This window comes from Stegodyphus dumicola, chromosome 4 (assembly GCF_044657685.1).
Source record: "Stegodyphus dumicola isolate Sdum_Otavi_A_Nest chromosome 4, ASM4465768v1".
In the NCBI taxonomy this organism is placed as follows: domain Eukaryota; kingdom Metazoa; phylum Arthropoda; class Arachnida; order Araneae; family Eresidae; genus Stegodyphus; species Stegodyphus dumicola.
In genome coordinates this window covers 102,686,830-102,702,840 of record NC_140771.1, presented here as the reverse complement: position 1 = coordinate 102,702,840, position 16,011 = coordinate 102,686,830, and the positions used below count along the sequence as shown (strand labels likewise).

The following is a 16,011-nucleotide window of genomic DNA, read 5'->3' as shown; positions in this document are numbered from 1 at the left end:
TTTTGGGCACACGTCGCATTAGAACTACTGCTTATCATCCTCAGTCCAATGGGGTGATTGCGAGATTTCATAGGCAATTTAAAAGTGCAATAATGGCTCATAACAATCCAAAATGGACTGAAATTCTGTCTATAGTTCTATTGGGTATCAGATCTGCCATTAAGATATAAATGTTATTTGTGCTGAACTTGTTTACAGAACCAACTCAGATTACCCTCAGGTATGATGAATGTTACTAATCAAATACCTCTTTCTGAATCTTATGTGTCACAGCTTTGATCAGTCATGCATTTAGACCAATTCCCATCTCTAAGCATGTTCAACTATTAATTTATTCACACCTGGCACTTCAAACCTGTCCTCATGTATTTCTATGTATCGATTCTGTTAAACCTCCTCTAACTCCACCTTACAATAGACCTTATGCAGTTGTTAAACGAATGGACAAATATTCTATTATTGAGGTAAATAACAAAAACAATACAGTTTTAATTGACCGCTTTAAACCAGCGTATATGTTGTTAGAAAATATAGATACACTGGCAATTTCTCAGATTCCACATCAAAAAGTCCCTGAAGACTTAAACATTGTTCCAAAACAAGTAATCATTTACAGTGGACATTGTATTTATTGTCCCCCAAAAATTATCACTATAAAATTTAACAATTTTTCTCTTGTGGTCTGCTGCAAAAGTTACAGCATATAAATACTTAGATTTATTTTTTTTTTGCATATGTTTGGCAGTTGCTTTAAATTCTTATTTTATTAACTTTTCATTATTTTTATTTAATTAAGATATACATAATATTGTTATCTATTTCAATTGGAATTTAAGTATATTATTACTTGTATATTACTATTCATATATTTCGCATTTCTTATTTTTTATACTTAGATTTTAATGTATAACTTTTATTGAAATGTGTATATCTTAAATTGGAATTTTGCAATCAACCCCTTTTGTGCCGTGACTGTGTCACTGGGGGGGATACTCTTTGGCAGTCTTATTTTTGGCTGCATGTACTGCCAGATGATGTCATGTTGTTTTCATAACAACCACTAAAGCGATAAGCAATCTCATTCACATTGTCCTTATCTCATGGGCAGGGAAGGTTTGAGCATTCATGTAGAAGTTTCCTGTTTTAATGAATAGTTGCATTTTAGTGATGTGGGAGTCATATCTTCAAAGAATATTCACTGAGTCATATCCTTCACACCTATGTTCAATTTGCTTGTCTTCATTAATCAATCAAATCATTCATTAAGCATAAGTAGCATGGATATGTTTGGCATGGCAGAAGTCAGGAAAAAAGGAACTTAGTTCCTCACAAAGCCGTATTTATACTACGTAGGTGCAGAAAGTATTCTAAGGTATGATTGATCAATATTAGTTTTAGTTACTTTTTCAAGCAGTGTTATACTATTTGGAATGATCTCGAATTTGGGAGAAAGGATTAACTTTTAGGGCAGTGGTGGCGAGCCTTTTTTGGGGCCGTGAACCCAAAATGGAATGGCCGCGTTCCATTCCATTTAAGATATTAAATTTAATTATTCATAAGTTACCTCAAAATGCTTAGATCTGAAAACTGAAATCTATTTAACAATCAAAGTATTAAAACTCACTGGCAGTCTGCAATAAATTTGAATTCGTTTAGCAAACATTAGCTGCTTCAGCTTTGGCGTATTCTTTGCCATGTAACAAGTAATATGATTCGCCCAAACAAATGAAACGCTATAAACTGGGAATAAATATGTATATAATTTCTATTGTGATATATGAAAATCTTATATCTAGGCTTAGTGGCAAAGGGCTTAAGCACAGATATAGATATAGCCCTATAACAGCCTAAGCCTAAATATAGGTATAGCTGTATGCCAGTGGCATTCTACGATAAGTAAGTAAGTGAAACATTCAAGAACAGACTAAAACACTTATTTAAATTACATCGTATCATTTTATTGTGATTATTGACTAAGAAATAATATCTTAGTCACGTGCCGGCTGATATGGCTCTGCGTGCCGACTGTGGCACGTGTGCCATAGGTTTGCCATCAGTGAATTAGGGAGAGAGAGCATAAAATCTAGAATCGTTTATTTTGAGGTCGCCAATTATTTCTTAAAGCAGCCATCGCATTTTGTTGTATCTTACATATATATATAGGTACATATGTATTATCACAAAGGAAGAAAACAACAATTTTATTGTAAAAAATTATATATTAATCACATACTTTATATGTATCCCAAAAAACCATCAGTAAACCTAATTACAAACAGGTTTTTGTTTCTGTTGTGGTGGAAATTTCGTAGTGATCACTTTTAGTAAAAATTTGAGTCATTACTCTTTTAACAATTTTGTAGCAAAATATTGTATTCTCATTGAAATTTCAATTCTGTGTCTTCTGTTATAAGGAAATCGACAAGCGAGAATTTTAAAACCATGTTTAAGATAAAAAATAACTAAAATTTTTATATAAAAGCTCTTGAAACTTGCAATACAGCAAAAAAGAATGCATACGAAAATGGCGATGTTGGATACAGTATACAGTCAAAAGTCGTAAATCCAGACTCGTCGGGACTTCGGCAATTCCGGATTATCGATTTTTCCGGATTATAGGTCACCAGTTTAAATCTGGTAAGATGGCATGCAGAAATTATAAAATTAAAAATATGAAACCATAATTTATAAAATAAAGAACAATTATGACTATGAGTATCAAAATTTACAAAAAAAAAAAAAAAAAAAGGCTTAATATTTATTTATTTACTTTATTAAACATTTGTTTCAATGTAAGTTGTTTAAGTTGCTTCGTTTTATGTGATAATACTTCCTGTTTAAATCTATAAACAGACATAATTTCTTCTTCAGTTACAAAGTTCCGCTGTTAAAGTCCTATACAGTCAAAAGTCGTTAATCTGGACTTGTCGGGACTTCGGCGATTCCGAATTATCGATTTTTCCGGATTATAGATCATCAGTTTAAATCTCGTAAGATGGCATGCAGAAATTCTAAAATTAAAAATATGAAAGGGGAATTTATGAAATAAAGAACAATTATGATCTAAAGGGTATCAAAATTTACAAAAAAAAGCTTAATATTTATTTGTTTACTTTATTAAACATTTCTTTCAATGTAAGTCGTTTAAGTTGCTTAGTTTTATGTGATAATACTTTCTCTTTAATTCTATAAACAGACATAATTTCTTGTTCAGTTACAAAGTTTCGCTGTTCAACTCCCGTAATTGCTGTGCCGAGAATACCGACTAACTTGTCAATCAAAATTTTTTCGTTTTAACTAACCTCTCTGTCACCTTCTTCATGTCTTTATCCATTTTTTACAGCAATTCCACTTTTTGTTTGATGGACATCGAAACATACTTTCATTTTGTAGATCTTTTGGGAGCTCCAGCATCGGAAATTCTATTTGACATAATTGAAAGTTCAAGTTTACTTTTATAACATTGCTCTTAAAGTCTGCAAAAAATAATAAGCCGAATCCAATTCGAAGATTAAGGAACAACGCAACCATCAACATTAACTGAAATAGATAATTAGATAATTTTAGCTTATACTGTCCGTTATACATTAAACGTGCACGCAAAAACGTATTCTACGCTTGCGCACACGCCTATGCGCAGTCGTAAAGGTCTTACGCGCACGCGTAAACGCCTATGCGCATGTGTCAACTCGGCGCATGCGCAGAAAGTTTTTAGCTTTGAGGTCCGGATTATAGATTATTCCAGATTATGGGTGTCCGAATTAACGACTTTTGACTGTAATTGCTGTGTCGAGAATACCGACTAATTTGTCAATCGAAATTTTTTCGTTTTCAATAACCTCTGTATCACTTTCTTCTTTATCAGAAGCGAATTATAATGACGAGGAATTTGATTAAAATCATATCAAAAACGGAGTACATCGAGATGAAATACTACATTTAGTAAGGAATTATAAGCGAAATAAAATAAAAACATCTGCCCTGAAGATAAGGATAGTGCTGACAGATTAACTTCCAATTCATTGTGCGCCGCGGCGTTTCGGCGTTTCCCCCCCCTTGGGCCACAGAGCAGCGTGAAATTGATAAACAGATTTCGGAATGGTTTGAGAAACGAAGTATATGCCTTTATCCACTTTTTGCTTAATGGACTTCTAAACATAATTTCGCTTTGTAATTCTTTACATATTAGAAAATATATATCGGAAATTCTATTTGACATAATCGAAAGTTCAAGCTTACTTTTATAAAATTGCTCTAACAGTCTGCAAAAAATAATAAGCCGGATCCAATTCGAAGATTCAGGAACAACGCAATCTGCAACATTAACTGAATTAGATAATTTTAGCTTAGCTTATACCGTCCGTTATACATTAAACATGCAAGCGTAAATGTATTACGCGCACATGCATATTCGCAGCCGTAAAGGTCTTACGCGCATGCGTAAACGCGACGCATGCGCAGAAAGTTTGTAGCTTTGAGGTCCGGATTATAGATCATTCCGGATTATGGGTAATCAAATTAACGACTTTTGACTGTATTTTTCATGCATGTGGTTACCTGAATAACTATTATGCACAAGGTTAACAGAGTTTGGTGCATTCTGAAACTCTAGCGACTTCTACTAAGGTGGTTGCAATAATAGGTAAGTACATATATATATATATATACATTTATATTATACATACATTTGGTACTACCAATCGCAGCAAAAAAAGGAGGAGCATAACCAAATGTTTCAGCAATCCCATATACAAAATTTCAACATTCTGTAGCTAATCATTTTTGAGTTATGCAAGATACACACTTGCATACAGATAACATGAAAATATCTCTTTTGAATCCATTTTACAGTACATTTCGGAAAAAAGAGTATTTTCTTTTGTCTGTATGTATAGACACCATGCAAAAAGCCTTTTAAACCGTGAAAACTAAACAGAAACTTTGAAAAAAGATATTTCTGTTGAAATATGATACCCAAAATTTTTCATGATTACAATACTTCCTTTACTTTTAACAACTAAAAATCATACAAATTCTGCAAATGAATCTGATTTTTTTTTTTTTTTTTTTTTTTTTTTTTTTTTTTTTTTTTTAAGTATTCCCAATGTATTATGAATGATAATAAACCAGTGACCTGCATATTTTAATACAAAAATTCATAAAAATTGTGTAAAATCTGTGTTCCTCTGTGCAATAATTTTATGCATAATTTTAATTTAAATAAACAATAAAAAATAATAATGAATTTTACAAATGAATTATTACTTGCAGTGTTTTATAAAATATTTGCAATGTACAACTAATGTTAATAAACCAATGATCTGAATATCCTAATACATAAATTCAACATTTTTAGAACAATTATTTTGGAGAATGTATTATGTGATTTTTACTTCACATTCTCTTAAATAATACATAGGCTTTTAACAAATGAAAAAAGAAATGAATAAGGAGGAGGGGGGAAACTTACCACAAACTGTTTTGCAACTAAATAAACACAGAAACTATAAGCAACAGATTTGCTATTCTCAGTTGAAGATTTACTCCTTAAAATTGAGAGGATGCGATTTATTTTATCTTTCACATGTGAACCAGAAAAAGATGATACAGCATTAATAGGAAGGGTTATAGCTTTTCTCAGTTCAAAGCAATACTTCTTATTCTAAGGTGAAAAATAAAGTTATTATTAAAATAACAACAACAAACAAACAAACAAAAAACTACAGTATTTTAAACAAATAAGAAAAATAAAACATATATAAAGAGAAATAATTCTTTTAGATTTTAATTTACCTAATTTTCTTAAATAACTAATCAGTCCTCCCTCACCACCACACAAAAATAAAGTCAATCTGTTGGCATTCCAGAACAAGTTACTGAACTTAACTAAAACAAATTTATTATTTTTATCAAAATGCTATCTGTCAAACACATGCCTTTATGGACAAATTTCATAAGCAACGTTGAATAATATTTACATGTTACATATGGTGAAACAAAGAGCAATCAGTCTTTTCATTTATTAGAACAGATCTTGGGGCAAATTATCAGTTTATTAGGGCTTTAGCCACTTTGCTGACAATCATGACAAACTATTAGAAAATAAGCATTTTTATTCCTTTAATTATAATTTTATTATGTTTTACACCTAGCAGCTATAGCTACGTGTACTGAGAATTCTATACCAATACTGGAAAGGAAACAAGAGGTATTATTTATTATATTATACAAGACAAAATTATCGTGTCAGTTAAAAGAGTATTTCAAGAGATTACGTGAAAATCCGATAACCAAATCTGCTGGATGTAAAGCAGAAACATGATAGGCTCAGATGAAAAGTGACTGGCTTCCATTAAGATGTTGTGGCTTGAAGAAAGCATGCTGCGATTTTCACGCACTCAAAAATCAGGAGATTTTTTTAAGAAATCAGGAGATTTTTCACAATGTTAAAAAGACTTTTTAAATGATAAAAATATAGTTTTTAATAATGAATGAACTTTAAGTAGTAACTAATTCTTAAATGCAAGCAACACAAAATACCTTACACATAAAAAAATTTTTACTACACGCATCGTTTAAGAAAAAAAAAAAAAAAAAAAAAAAAGACTCTTTAATCAGTTTTCGTACAAATGTTATAAACAGTGGCAGATTTTGCTTTCTTTAAGAAAGAAACTTTATCATTGTGTTCACAGCAATTACCACGTAGGCCTGCTTTTGCTGATAAAAGTTTTTCTAATGTGCCATCTCTAATATTAGATCTAAATTTAGTCCTCGTTTTCGCAACAACACTGAGGAACATCTCACACTCTGCATTACTATAGGGAACTGTCAAGATGACCAACACAATTCTAGACAGTTCACTATATTTTAAAATTCCATCAGCACCTTTCAGTTTTGCAATTAAACTCCACTGGGTGTCAATCGTAGCTGATTTTATAACTTCATCCAAGTTTTCTAATTGTAAACTGCTGTTATGCAGCTGTTGGAACTGTTTTAATTTTTCCTTCCTTTTAGAACTCCTTTCAAGATAATAATAAATATCAACAATGTGTTCATCTACATTTATTGGTAAAGAAGTTGCCCCTTTTTCAGCTGCTAAATTTAAGAGGTGACAGGTGCACCTCATAATCTGAATTTTCCTTTCTTAAGATGCCTGCAACACCAGCCTTCCAAGCCTACCAATACTGGTGCATTATCGGCACCAAGTGCTAAGCAATTATCCAGAGTGCCTGCAGTTTTCTTTTAAAGTTTTAATAATTAGCTGTGCTATATTAAAGCCTGTCAAATGTCCTTATAAAGTGGGAACATAAAGTAAACTGCACTCAATTTCTGAAGACTCTGGATCAAAAAAAGAAACAACAATTGGATACAGTTTTGAATCGGTATTATTGCTTCCATCAGTAGAGAGGCAAACCGGAGCTGTTTTAATGCAATCAATAACTGAAGATTTATTTTTCAAACCCATTTCTTTAACAATTGCACCTGTTTTGATTCTTGCACCTTGAGTATTTCTTGGCGATTTCACTATCGGGAAATATTTTTCTAAATAAAGCTGCAGCGTGATCCGATGCATTCAGTAGCAGGTTGTGCTCCAGTAAAAAGGCAGAGAACAGACATTCTGCATTAATAACTTTTTGGTCCTTTGTTTCCGAAGAAAAATTTAATTTTTCGTTTTTTTCAAAACAACTCATGTTATCCTTGTGTTTTTGTGTACGCACATGTTTGAGAACATCCGCCCTTCCAACATACGAAATCGAAAAATCGCAACGACAGGCGGTACACATCGCAAATTTATTACATTCCCTTGAGGAAATAATGGAAGGAAAGTCAACTGTCTACGATTTTTGAAACGTACACGAGTATTTCACCTTTCTCGCAGACGTAACAAAAGATGATAATTTCTAAAACTATTTCCCTAAAGCACGTGTACTCACACAACTCAGGACAAAATGAACGAAATAACTAAAAAGAATGTCCAAATAACAACTTGCTTTGTCCTCATTAGCTAATATATGCCAGCTGACACGCAGTGGAGCTCGAAGCCTATTGGAGAACTGGAGAATGACGTTTCTGGATACGTATAATGCTCTCACTCACAAAGCAGAAGCTATCTGATTCGCAAGGTTTTGTTTTAGATATAATGTAGAGAAAATTCAATTGCTTTCAGACATCCAAAAGCACTTTTTTTATTCATATAACAAAGTATTAAGCCAAGTTGCATAAAAATCGTGAGAAATATTAAGAAAAAGAAAAAGTCGGGAGAAATATATTGTAAATCGGGTTGGCGGGAGAGCGGTCGAAAATTGGGAGTCTCCCGCCTAAATCGAGAGAGTTGGCAACTCTGTAATGCATTATGTTGTTGCTCCCGACTCTCCTTGCGCCTTATGCAATCTTAAGGAAGACATGGACTTGCCACATCTCCGCAAATGGCCTGCCCTTCCTCGTATTCTGATTTGGAAGCACTACTGGGTGGTGAGGAACAACTCGAGTTCATAGATATACTGATGTCAAATTTCTGATCTTTGTTTTATATTTTATTTGATGTTGAGTTACCTTGAAATGTCATTAGAAATAAATAAATTTTTAAAAAATTAAAAGAAAAAAAAAACTATTATTCCTAACTTTATATTGCTTTTCCAGAATATTTTTTACAAAATGATACTGATTAGCACACAAAATTATTACAATATTGCACAAGTTGAATCAGAGAAACAGGCAGTTTATAGAATTAAATCTACAAGGAAAGATAGCCATGAAATCAAAAATTCTGGTGAGTACTTATGTTTCAGTGGTGCAGATGTGTTAAATAGTGTTTTAATAGTTAATGTAATTTAATAGTACAACTTAGTCACAAAGCCACAGAATACAATGCATTCATCTTTCTTTGAAAATACCAGTCTTTTCTTTATTAACTCCAGGATGTTCCTCATTACTTGTTTATTAAATGGAATGTGGTTTCCATGAAGCTAGTAAGGAAATAATTATAATCTGTTTCTGAGTCTTGTTCAAAATCTTGAAACATTGCCCCCCCCCCAAAAAAACCCCATTAAAACACCCTTGATGTAAAATGCTATTAATTAAACTAACTTATTAGTTACAAATATATTTATATACACTAGGTAGACACACAGTTTTGGCAGTGTATCACTTCAGCTCGGTATGAATATTTGCAGTATATGCATTGTAATGTTATATATTTCAATTAGAACTTAAATACTGCTTTTACCAGCGTATAAGACACCACCACACTATAAGACTCACCCCCCTTTTATGCACATTTTTGAAGGATAAAGCTTTATTACTGATCATTATAAATAAATTTACAGTATTTTAAATATAAAGTAATACTTTCTGCAAATACCCAAGCTATGAGTTGCTTTTTTTAGATCCTCTTCCTGATTCCACCAAGTTCTTATCATTTTCTCAGTTCAGCATGGCTTGAAATGCCTCTCTGCGACCCTATTTCTATGTTCTTTAGCATATGCAATCACAATTGTGTGCTAGGTTATAGTAATGCCGACGGTGTTTCTGAGCCATAACTTGCCATCAAATTTAAGAAAACTGAACAGTAGAAATTTCACACACTTAAAAGGTGTTCACAAAAATTGGAAAACGAACTCAGCTGTGCTAGTCAATGATAGCGTATGCCCATTTACTGAACTCTATGTAACTGCAATATTCCCATATTCCACAAGAAACAAAGAAACAAAAAAAATCACATAACTCCAAATAGAGAAAATTTCCAGAGATGAATCTAATCAAAACCTGAGTATCGATGAATGAGACACAACCCATTTTTCAGACTTATTTTCAAAGAAAAAAAGTGTGTCTTATACGCCGGCAAATACGGTATAATATTACTTGTATATCACTATTCATGCTTTTTTTTATGTGGACATTTTAAAGTATAACTTTTATTCGAATGTCTATATCTTAAATCAGAATTTTGCCCTTTTTTGTGTGTGTGTCATGACTATGTCACTGTGGTAGTCTCATGTTTGCTGCCCTTGCTGCCAGATGGTGTCATGTTGTTTTCATAACAACCACTGAAGCGATAAGCGAGCTCATTCACATTGCCCTTATCTTGTGAGCAGGGAAGATTTGAGTATTCGGGTAGAAATTTCACTGTTTTAATGAATAGTTGGTGGTTTAGCGATGTGGAGACATGTCTTCTAAGAATATTCACTGAGCCATATGCTTCAAACCTATAATCTTTATACCCCTGTGTGCAGTTGCAGTGTTCAAAAGCCTGCTGCTGTGACATGAAATTTACATAGATATTTGACTCCCATATATAAATGCAGTAAAGTTTGCCTGACAAATTATACACAGTATTGGTACATTTACAGAGTACTAATTCAGAAGTCAAACAACAAAAATTAGCGTTATATTTACAAAATTTTCACAGTTACACTGTGAAAATTTTGTAAATATAATGCTAATTTTTGTTGTTTGACTTCTGAATTAGTATTTATTCGGCGTGTTATTGTGTCTTAATTTACAGAGTATTTTTCTCTCTTTCAAATCGCAGGGCTTTTTTTCTAAAATTAGAAACACTGGAGCCTTACAGTAGGTTTTCAGAAAGAATAATGAAAATAAATCAATAAACAATGAATAAATTAAGCAAATAAAAACAAATAACAAATCAAACATAAAGAGTAACCAATAAAACTGCTAATAAATTTATGATACGTAAGTAAATCATAAATTAAATAAAAGTAACACAATAAACAAATGAAATTGCGAGTCATGGCACCAAAGATAAAATAAAAGTACATACTTTGAACAGTATTTGTGATAGGATAAAAAGCTTTTTTATTTTGCTTTTTTATATATTTAAATTTTATTTTTCTTGACTGATATATACAGTTAATAAAAATATCACTTTCTGAATTGAACTCATTTTGATACGGGATGTTTTTTCTCCAGCAGCCTAAGGCTTCTGCATATTTAGTTCATGCAAAGAAAATTAAGCCATACATTCCATAGGTAGTAACAATATCAATTTTACAAATTGCTAAAAGAAATATAACAGGACTATCACAGTTTTGTAATAATAGTGCAATTCATTAATACAGTAAAATGTCATAACTCATCACATTTGGGAACTGATTTTTCTCAAGAACTGAGAAGTATTGCAGACCAGCAATGGTAAATTCAAGCTGAATTTAAGGATGGCTTACTGAGACAAAAATGGATTCTAATGCTTTAATTTAACCTTTAAAAAAGAAATACAGTAAAGAAAAAATAGCACAATCATTTTCATAGAACAATGCATAATTTCAAAGACTGACTCAAGCAAAAATTCAGCTCCTCCATCAAAGCATTGCTTAAGCAATGAAACATCAATCCAGTCACATATACGTATCTGCTATATATCATCATATTGTGACTCACTACACAACTCATATTTTTATAACCTATGACTTATTTACATGTTTAATTAAAAATTAAGGGTCACAATAAACTACTAGATATGTGAAAGTATAGCAGTATCTATACTAAAAGACAAAACTTACTTGAGCATCATTTGCAAATGCCTTTACTTTTTTATCTGTAAGCTCCAGATTTTCCATTATTCTGTGGTAATCTTCTGCAGCATCAGAAGCTATAAACTTTGCTAGTATAATTTTAGCTTCTGTTAAAAGAATACAAATGATTATGCTAGAAAAATGCAAAACAATTTCTTTGCCCTCATAAAAAAATATTCTAAAAAAACTAAAGATGGCAAATTATATCTATTATAAATGTTAAATGAGACATTTTATTCAAAAGAGAGTATAAATAACTAAATTTCCTTTAGACAGAAGTACCTGTATTTATTTTATTTTTTGCAGGCATTTCAGCATTAATTTTCTTCTGTGAACCAGAAACAGTGAGTACTTCCGCAGTTTCACTTTTTGAAACAGCTGTTTAAAAATAAGGGGATAAATCACATGGCAAGCATTCATTAATTTAAAATAATTCTTAAATAAATTAAACTTTAAATCAGAATTATCATCTACATATCACATATGAAACCAGAAGTATAAACACATTATAGATGAACCTCTCCTAAACAATGTTGATGGAGCCATATCTGTTATCAAGGAGAGTTTGCAAAACAAAAGCACATTGTTTTCCTACTTTGAGGGTCCATTAATTCCGCGAATGTTCACTGGTGGACATTTGACTGTATATAGAAGTGTATATAGAAGCATATTACAAAAAATATCACAAAATTGATTACAATAATTCCATGAAGCTGCATATTTGGCTGAAATCTCAAACTGAGAAAAGACAGTCCTTGTAGAGAAAATTTTAATTTTAATTTTGAATTAAACTAACTAACTGAGCACAAAAATTCAAGTTTATTAGAAAAAGTTAAAAACACAAAAACCCTCCTTTTCAATTATCAAGGAATTTATATAGTCAGAGTTTTGTCATGTAAAATATTGTTTTTGGTTTCCATAATTGCTCCAAAATTTTAACAATGGTTATCAACTAAGACAACTACATCTCCCATCTTGTAACAATAGGTTTAGATGGTACGGAATACCTGGAGTTTTCCCTTAAAAGGTTGGATTCTTCTATAGGAAGCCTCAGGGAAAAAAAAATTTCCATGTTTTCAAAAAATAAATAAATAAATAAATAAATCAGGAAAAAGGCTTTTATATTTTTAGCAATTTTGTACTAAGTTAAGCTAAATAAATGAAGCATACATGGAAAAAGACATTGGACGCTTTTGCTAAATTTTTATGCAGGTTGTTGCAATATTAAAAAATAACAGAACTCTTTCATAATCTATTCCAGATGTGGGAAATGTGCAGCCTTCAGGCCGCATGCAGCCTCTAGCTCTTGTATTAGAAATATTTAATTACATAGATTACAACAATTTGAAAATTAATAGAATTAAATAACATGCTGCCACTGAGCATAGCATGAATTAGAATGCTGCAATGTTGCAGTTCTAGCAGTCTTTTACAGTCTGAAATTATTGCCATTCTGGCATACTTTTTAGTTTGGCAATGTCCAACAAGAGAAATCCTTCTATTTTGTTCTTATTTTGGATGTGGCCCACCCCTACTTGAAGTACACTAACTCTGCTGCTATAGCAATCACCAACCATCAGATACCGTGACGGTGGCTGTTCTGACTACACACACAGTACCTGCTTTTCTCCTGCCCCCGACCCCTCAGCATTCCTCTGTATGTTGTGGATTTGGTGATTAGTAGTTATCTGTGCATACTTGTAATAGTCTCATCTCGTATTACTATCAGCCATTGTGAAAATCTAGTTAAAAACACAAAAAAAAAAAATCTAGTTACACAAAAAATCTAGTTTTTTTTACTTATTTTGCAGGGATAAATAGAAAGGGTAGTTCATTCCTTTGTTCGACTCCTCGCCGACGCAAGCCTAATGGGGGGACTTAACCAGCAGTAATCTGACGTCACTATGATGCACCTGTTCCGATTTCCTGCGTTTAAAACTGTAGTTTCATTCAGCTGCTAGACGATTGTCTAGAAGTTACATATCCCAAATTAATTTTAATCATATATATTTGTTTTGTAATAATGTAAATATTTAAAATAACTTACACATATATAATTTTAGTCAGTTTTTATTTTAAATTCTACACTGTAAACTATCGTTTATGTAATATGGCTTTTTGCGCTGTACTAACGTGCCGTAGCACTTACAGAAGTGTGAAAGGATGAGATATTTTATTTCATGGGACCAAAGGACCCAAATGAGAATTTGCTTTTGACGAAAGAATGGATACACAAATGTCAAAGACAAGATTCTATTAATGTGAAGAGCGGAAAAATCTGCAGCGAACATTTTCTATGCAGTGTTCATGAAGATGATATGAAAAATCACTTGTTTGGATAGCCACAAAAAGAAACTGTTGAAATGGAATGTTGTGTCGAAAGTAAATTATGATGCCAATAATAAATTGAAATTGAAGATGACAATAATAAATCAAATGTTAATGATTTTAAAATAAAACTCACGAATGAAAACATAGATATTCCTGAATGCCCCAAGTTTAAGAATAAACAAGAATGCATTGATAATTTGAAGAACAAAATATCCTTAGAAAATTGTATTAAAGTATTGAAAAATAGAGAAAAGGAAAATTTTAGAATGTTTGTTCAGCGGCAAAGAAAGTGGACGATATCTAGAAAGAAATTGGTATCAGAAATTAAAATCTCAAATAGCTAAATTTGGGGGGGGGGGCAAGCACAAATCGGAGAATTTGGAAAAACGTCTAAAGCCTATTTTTATAAAGACACAGATTAATGCATTGCTGAAAAAGAAGGAAAAAATCAGGTGGACTAGTGAAGATATTTCACGTTGCATTGTCATAAAAACTCTGTCATCTTAAAGCTATGATTTTTGGAAAGAAAAAAATTGGAATTCCTTTACCTAGTATTAGCAAATTTTAAAAAAATGGAGCTAAATTTTAGTGTAGTCCAAGAATTCAAAGTGATATTCTTACTCTAATGAAGGAAAGAGGCGAATATTTGAATTCTGTAGAAAAAACATGCGTTTTCAGTTTTGACGAAATGCATATAGATTGAAAACTCTGCTTTGACTCTAAACTGGACCAGGTTCTCGGTTCTTTTCAAAATAAGCAGTTTGTTTTAATCAGAGGTCTCATTTCGTGATCTGCTTCAAATCACAGAGAAACCACGTTTTAGATAAAGGATTTGTTTTAGAAGATGGAACTGTTTTAAATTTTGATATTATTAAAAAGGTTTTAAATAGAGGTTCAGAAGAAATCAAATTGTGTCACAAACTAAAACCGAATTAGTTATTTAATGGTCAAGGGAAACGAAAGACAAAAAGTCGCTCCAGCGAAAACATTATTTTCAAAAACTACCGCAAAAGGTATACTCCACCTCACAGGAAATCAAAAAGCATCTGACTTCTATTACAAATAGTACTAACTAGAATATGTTAAAGTTATTCTTATTGTATCCTTTGTAACTAATTATCGATTCGATTTTGTGTTAGACTAGCATTCTAGCTAAAATATGATAGTATAAAACATCAAAGTAAATGGCATAAAAAACCTGCCTCCTTTACTCACACTTTTGAAAATTTAATAACTGTTTTAGGTACTGTGAGTAAAGCTATTTTGTCAAAATTAAGGTAGCAATCTTACATTTATTTAATTGTAATATAGATGTAAGTATAAATTACAAAATTATTTTTAAAATATCTTTTATTATATTGAATCAGAAGAGAAATATGCTAATGTAAAATTTACAATTACACAAAAAATCAAATGAAGATTAGCAGAAATTTTGTCATATATGTTTAAAACTATGTCAATGTACAGTTGTTTTTGAGTAAATTTAAATAGCTACTATTATAGTTATCTTAGAAGCAGTATAAAAATTCTCTCAGTTAGCATGCAGATAAAAGAAATGATTATAAATAAACATGCATTAAACAAAAAACCTGCAAATAATAATAACAATAAAAAAATACCACGGAACTTTATGTTAAAAGAGTAGTGCATTTTATCTATTATTTTAAAATGAGTAAGTATTATTAAATTTTTTAATGGTTCAGTGTAAAATGCATACAGCAGTAACATTGTCGCTTCCAAATTATAGCTATCTTTCACACACAGCTCATTTTAAACGCTGGTTCAAAAACGCTAATTTCTAAGCTGTAAATTGCATCTCCGTGCTCAGTATCATCATAACTACGTCATCACTTCTCACTTTCTGCTTTAGGGGGAAAAGCTCTATGAGCTAGCCCTTCTCTTCTAAGTCCTGCTTATTATGAGGTTTTACTAATACACTGTTTTATTGTATCTTTAGTAAATATATGCTTTCTTAAATATACTATTCGATATTTGTTTTTCCCTATCCTGTCAAATTGTAAGAAAAGAAAATTAAATGAAGAAAACAGAACTGAACATTTAATGTAGAGTGAGAGTAAGATTATTTCTTTGCTCCTGTTAAAGATAAAATGGTGTGTTTATTGTAAGTTATGCAGTTTTGATTACTTAA

The 16,011-nt window shown here is 31.5% G+C and overlaps 1 protein-coding gene across 2 annotated transcripts in view; it reads right to left on the bottom strand.

The window, feature by feature from the left end:
• The window catches only part of LOC118199687 (uncharacterized), a 77,474-nt gene that overhangs the window by 17,590 nt on the left and 43,873 nt on the right, over positions 1–16,011 (bottom strand). The window contains exons 8-11 of one of the 2 annotated variants that reach the window (XM_035371595.2): positions 11,814–11,909; positions 11,520–11,638; positions 5,471–5,662; positions 2,770–3,011 (exon numbers count right to left, since the gene is read on the bottom strand). In XM_035371595.2, the coding sequence (XP_035227486.1) occupies positions 2,982–3,011; positions 5,471–5,662; positions 11,520–11,638; positions 11,814–11,909 (437 nt within the window). In that variant the 3' untranslated portion in view covers positions 2,770–2,981. Of the gene's footprint in view, positions 1–2,769; positions 3,012–5,470; positions 5,663–11,519; positions 11,639–11,813; positions 11,910–16,011 lie in introns of those variants that run through there. The other variant, XM_035371593.2, reaches the window with a different exon arrangement.